Source organism: Sinocyclocheilus grahami, unplaced genomic scaffold, assembly GCF_001515645.1.
Source record: "Sinocyclocheilus grahami isolate Dianchi unplaced genomic scaffold, SAMN03320097.WGS_v1.1 scaffold1988.1, whole genome shotgun sequence".
Taxonomy (NCBI): domain Eukaryota; kingdom Metazoa; phylum Chordata; class Actinopteri; order Cypriniformes; family Cyprinidae; genus Sinocyclocheilus; species Sinocyclocheilus grahami.
In genome coordinates this window covers 83,923-90,535 of record NW_015507167.1, presented here as the reverse complement: position 1 = coordinate 90,535, position 6,613 = coordinate 83,923, and the positions used below count along the sequence as shown (strand labels likewise).

Below are 6,613 nucleotides of genomic sequence, written 5' to 3'. Positions count from 1 at the left end.
GCAGACAGATAGATAGATAGATGGATAGATGGATAGATAGATAGATAGATAGATAGATAGATAGATAGATAGACAGACAGAAATGTGTTATAGATAGACAGACAGACAGATAGATAGATAGACGGATAGCTAGACAGACAGACAGACAGACAGACAGACAGAAAGACAGACAGAAATGTGTTATAGATAGATAGACAGACAGAGAGATAGATAGATAGACGGATAGACAGACATAAATGTGTTATAGATAGACAGACAGACAGATAGATAGATAGACGGATAGATAGACAGACAGATAGACAGACAGAAATGTGTTATAGATAGACAGACAGACAGACAGATAGATAGATAGATAGCCGGATAGATAGACAGACAGACAGATAGATAGATAGTTAGACGGATAGATAGACAGACAGATAGACAGACAGACAGACAGAAATGTGTTATAGATAGACAGACAGACAGGCAGACAGATAGATAGATAGATGGATAGATGGATAGATAGATAGATAGATAGATAGATAGATAGATAGACAGAAATGTGTTATAGATAGACAGACAGACAGACAGATAGATAGATAGATGGATAGATGGATAGACGGATGGATGGATGGACGGACATTCCTGTGTGCGCATCTTTTATTTTTAGCTGGAGAAAAGGAGCTGTTAAAAATGTATTGGTCTTTGAATCATTCATTCAAGAGATTCATTCAAAAACACTGATTCATCCTGTAACGAACCGAGTGAATCTTGAGTGAGTCATTGAATCATTCATTCATTAATTCCATCAGATTTTGTTTAGTTGTCTAATATTGTTTCTTCAGAATTGTGAGAGAACTACAACCTCCATTAAAAACAAGTCTCAATTTATCCAGAATCGTGCCGCTCTATATTACACACAAACAGCTCTTAATCCAGTCAGTTTTTATGCAGCCGGCTGATTTTTATTCATGGTGTTCAGCAGCAACTAAATGTTTTGACAAAATAAATGTTTGATATCTAAATAATTTCTTTAACCTCATTGGAATCGAAACTGAGAATCGATAAGAATCGGAATCAGAATTGATCAAATTCAAACGATACCCAAACCTAACCAAGACTAAAGCTGGAAAAGTAATTCTGTTGGAAGAAATATGAAAAGCAGGCAAGATAAAGGTGAACGGAGTGGTGTGACTCACTCCTCATCAGAGCTTTATGAGCTGATATTTGTGGGCTGTATGGTGGGGCAATGAACAAATACAACCATATTTTTCTGAATTGTTCATAATCTGTCAGTGTGTGGAGATTTTTCTCTTCATAACGTCACGATGATGACTGCCTCACGGGCCGAGATCCATCAGAAGAAGAGCATTTCGTGCAGGACGCGATTGCAATAAAACGCGTGTGGCTCTCGGCAAACAGGAGACCAGCGGAAACGTGTAAAAACAAACAGCAGCCAGGACCCGAGGAATCACTCTGGATCATGTGCACAATCTTTACCATAATATTAAATGCTCAAAACCACAGATCATTGACTGGACACTTCTCGACTTACTCTAAGTGTTTAAGGTTTCTCACTGTTACTCATTCTCAAACCTGTAAAGCAGGCAGGAATAACCTTACAGTAGAACTCAACACTGATTACTGTCAGACTTTCAGAATCCTTCATCATCTGAACTAAGATTACAATCATTTCATTGCAAACACAAAATCCCACAACAGCATCATCTGACACTTTGATTAAATATGCCGTTTTGATTGCAGTAAAAAGTCGTCTGAATGCAGCTCTTTTCTATACAACAACAGTTTAGCGCACTAGTATGTTATATACGTATATATTAATGTTTTCTGGTGTTATAAGATAAATGTCCCTCTGATGAAGCTCAAATGTTATTCTCCATTCGGCCTGGCCTACTCGAGTGTCATGTTCTTTCACAAATACTTTCAACTTTTTATTCTCAATGCAGAAAACAAATGGTATTTCAGTGCTTTAGTGAAGGGGAACTGTTTCATTTTCTTTCTGTGTTGCTTCAGAAGACGTGGAACACAAGAGCAGTGCGTTTATAGTACTACATCTGTTATATTACATCTCTACAACATCATTTCTGCGAGTGCAGAGCTCTAGCGCCACCTGCTGGCCACAGCAGTGCTGTATCTGCGCTTCTCCATCAGACCAGAACACAGAACACAGAACACAGAACGCAGAACGCAGAACGCAGCACGCAGCACGCAGCACACACAACGCAGCATGCAGAACGCAGCACGCAGCACGCAGAACGCAGCACGCAGCACACAGAACGCAGAACGCAGAACGCAGCACGCAGCACACACAACGCAGCACGCAGAACGCAGCACGCAGCACGCAGAACGCAGCACGCAGCACACACAACGCAGCACGCAGAACGCAGCACGCAGCACGCAGAACGCAGCACGCAGCACACACAACGCAGCACGCAGAACGCAGCACGCAGCACGCAGAACGCAGCACGCAGCACACACAACGCAGCACGCAGAACGCAGCACGCAGCACGCAGAACGCAGCACGCAGCACACACAACGCAGCACGCAGAACGCAGCACGCAGCACGCAGAACGCAGCACGCAGCACACACAACGCAGAACACAGAACGCAGCACACAGCACACACAACGCAGCACGCAGAACGCGGCACGCAGCACGCAGAACGCAGAACACAGAACGCAGAACGCAGAACACAGAACGCAGAATACAGAACGCAGCACGCAGCACGCAGAGCAAACACGAGGAGCACTAGAAATGAGTCGCACTGCGTGTTTATTAGTTGTTTTCGCCAATATTAGAAACAGTGCATCATAAGGAAAAAATAATAGCAATTTAAACCATGAAAAAAGATGAGACAAACAGAAAACAGAAAAAAGTCAACAGAACTGAAAGAAACACAATTTGGAGTGGTATAAACTTCGCTTAGATATATTCATATTTACATATTCATAATTACATGGGAGAAGAAACTAAATGTACACCGCTACAAAAAGTATTTACAAATCAATAAATACACACACACACACACACACACACACGCGAACCAAATGAAAGGCAAAAGTACAAAGGACAATTCATATTGTACAAAAATTACAAAAAAGAACATACAAAACCAGAGCGTGTGAGTTATAATAAAATCTTTTCCCTTTTTTTTCTTAAATCTTTTTTGACAGTGAAAAAGACAAATGGCACCAGATATCTGGGGTGTTCAGATCCGATCTGAGAGATCTTGGGTTGGTTTTCCTGAACAGGCAGTGCTGACCTCACTGGACTGACACGCTCCTGAAACAAGCAGAGATCTTTGGCCCTTTTGGTTTTGTCGTCATAAAACACAAGACATGAACACACACACAAAGACATTACAACAGGTAGCAAGCACATGCACACACACACACACACACACACACACACAGACTCACTCACACACACACTCTCACACTCACACACTCACTCACTCACTCACTCACTCACTCACTCACTCACTCACTCACTCACTCACTCACTCACTCACTCACTCACTCACTCACTCACTCACTCACTCACTCACTCACTCACTCACTCACTCACTCACTCACTCACTCACTCACTCACTCACTCACTCACTCACTCACTCACTCACTCACTCACTCACTCACTCACTCACTCACTCACTCACTCACTCACTCACTCACTCACTCACTCACTCACTCACTCACTCACTCACTCACTCACTCACTCACTCACTCACTCACTCACTCACTCACTCACTCACTCACTCACTCACTCACTCACTCACTCACTCACTCACTCACTCACTCACTCACTCACTCACTCACTCACTCACTCACTCACTCACTCACTCACTCACTCACTCACTCACTCACTCACTCACTCACTCACTCACTCACTCACTCACTCACTCACTCACTCACTCACTCACTCACTCACTCACTCACTCACTCACTCACTCACTCACTCACTCACTCACTCACTCACTCACTCACTCACTCACTCACTCACTCACTCACTCACTCACTCACTCACTCACTCACTCACTCACTCACTCACTCACTCACTCACTCACTCACTCACTCACTCACTCACTCACTCACTCACTCACTCACTCACTCACTCACTCACTCACTCACTCACTCACTCACTCACTCACTCACTCACTCACTCACTCACTCACTCACTCACTCACTCACTCACTCACTCACTCACTCACTCACTCACTCACTCACTCACTCACTCACTCACTCACTCACTCACTCACTCACTCACTCACTCACTCACTCACTCACTCACTCACTCACTCACTCACTCACTCACTCACTCACTCACTCACTCACTCACTCACTCACTCACTCACTCACTCACTCACTCACTCACTCACTCACTCACTCACTCACTCACTCACTCACTCACTCACTCACTCACTCACTCACTCACTCACTCACTCACTCACTCACTCACTCACTCACTCACTCACTCACTCACTCACTCACTCACTCACTCACTCACTCACTCACTCACTCACTCACTCACTCACTCACTCACTCACTCACTCACTCACTCACTCACTCACTCACTCACTCACTCACTCACTCACTCACTCACTCACTCACTCACTCACTCACTCACTCACTCACTCACTCACTCACTCACTCACTCACTCACTCACTCACTCACTCACTCACTCACTCACTCACTCACTCACTCACTCACTCACTCACTCACTCACTCACTCACTCACTCACTCACTCACTCACTCACTCACTCACTCACTCACTCACTCACTCACTCACTCACTCACTCACTCACTCACTCACTCACTCACTCACTCACTCACTCACTCACTCACTCACTCACTCACTCACTCACTCACTCACTCACTCACTCACTCACTCACTCACTCACTCACTCACTCACTCACTCACTCACTCACTCACTCACTCACTCACTCACTCACTCACTCACTCACTCACTCACTCACTCACTCACTCACTCACTCACTCACTCACTCACTCACTCACTCACTCACTCACTCACTCACTCACTCACTCACTCACTCACTCACTCACTCACTCACTCACTCACTCACTCACTCACTCACTCACTCACTCACTCACTCACTCACTCACTCACTCACTCACTCACTCACTCACTCACTCACTCACTCACTCACTCACTCACTCACTCACTCACTCACTCACTCACTCACTCACTCACTCACTCACTCACTCACTCACTCACTCACTCACTCACTCACTCACTCACACACACACACAGTCAGGGTGTGGAAATATGGCAGGTCAGCGTTGTGAAGCATGTGCATTCAGTCATGAACGAACACTGAACTACAGGTAAAACAGTACAAAAACTCATTCATTCATGTGCAGTTTCACTTTTGAAGTTGTTTCCCTCTTCTTCCGATCTCAGCGCAGGTTTATCACGACTACAGCCAACATCTCTGGACCGCTGACACTCGAAAAACCCTCATCCTCACACCTTTCATTTTTATTTCAAATGCTGCGGTCGGGGTTTCACACGTCAGTGTGCAGCGATGGAAACAGGGACTGGAGATATGAGATGTGGGCCGCCGAGGTGTAGCTTTACGTGAATGATTAGTGTCACAGTGAGCGACTGCACTGTTAAACCCACGTTAGAAACTGACAGAGTTCGCTGTTCATCTTGTTCCTTATGCACTGCTCATATTTATACACAAACACCACCTCCTCCATCTGCAGTGGCAAGAAAATTAATTCGCTTTTAAATTACGACATCTTACTTTTATCAACTACACCAGTGACAGAGTCACTCGGCATCTGTGTGAGAAATGAAAGCATGAAACAAAAGAAGAGAGAAACGTTTCGTCGGCCTGAGCACCACCGCGGTAGTAAAGAGGAACAACACTGAGGTCACTTCCTGTCATGTGACCGGCCAGATGACCCCAGCGGAGGTCAGTGGTTCACAGCACACAGCTGAAGACGTCACAGACCAGAGCGGGTTTGGAGATCCGGGAATGACTGTAAACACACAGATCTCCTGCGCTGCTGTACTGAGACAGAGCTTGGGGTTCAGAAGAGTCCCTTGGCGATCTTCAGACCTTTCTGCTTCATTCGGGGCAGCGTGGAGCTGGCCACGTGTTTGGTGCGGCCTGCTCTCGGGAAACCTCTCTTCTTCAACACAAAGTCATAGTTTGCCGTGGAGTTCATGGCGTAAAAAACATTGGCGTTGTCGGGAATCTTCAGCTCTGTGTGGGAACACAATAACAGGACCTACGTTAAAATCAGGCCACTTTTAGGGCCCTATGATTCCACAGAATTCAGTCATAAAAACGGAATTTACCGTATAACACGGAATGTCAAACTTTGGATGAATTTATCAAAAGTGGTATGAAATTGCGATAAGGACTAGTATCTGTAAATATTAAGCCACAAAAATTAGATTTAAATATGAATCCTGTGTTCTGCGTGTGTGTGTGTGTGTGAGTGAGTGAGTGTGTGTGTGTGTGTGACTGTGTGTGTGAGTGTGTGTAAGTGTGTAAGTGTGTATGTAAGTGAGTGTGTGATTGGGTGTGTGTGTGAGTGTGTGATTGGGTGTGTGTGTGTGTGAGTGTGTGTCTGTGTGTG

At 44.9% G+C, this 6,613-nt stretch overlaps 1 protein-coding gene across 1 annotated transcript in view; it reads right to left on the bottom strand.

Moving 5' to 3' along the window:
• Positions 1-5,215: 5,215 nt before the first annotated feature.
• LOC107573634 (ral guanine nucleotide dissociation stimulator-like) overlaps positions 5,216-6,613 on the bottom strand; it is a 41,207-nt gene continuing 39,809 nt past the window's right edge. Inside the window, exon 13 of the mRNA XM_016260075.1 lies at positions 5,216-6,234. Coding sequence (XP_016115561.1) covers positions 6,059-6,234 — 176 coding nt within the window. The 3' untranslated portion in view covers positions 5,216-6,058. The remainder of the gene's footprint in view (positions 6,235-6,613) is intronic.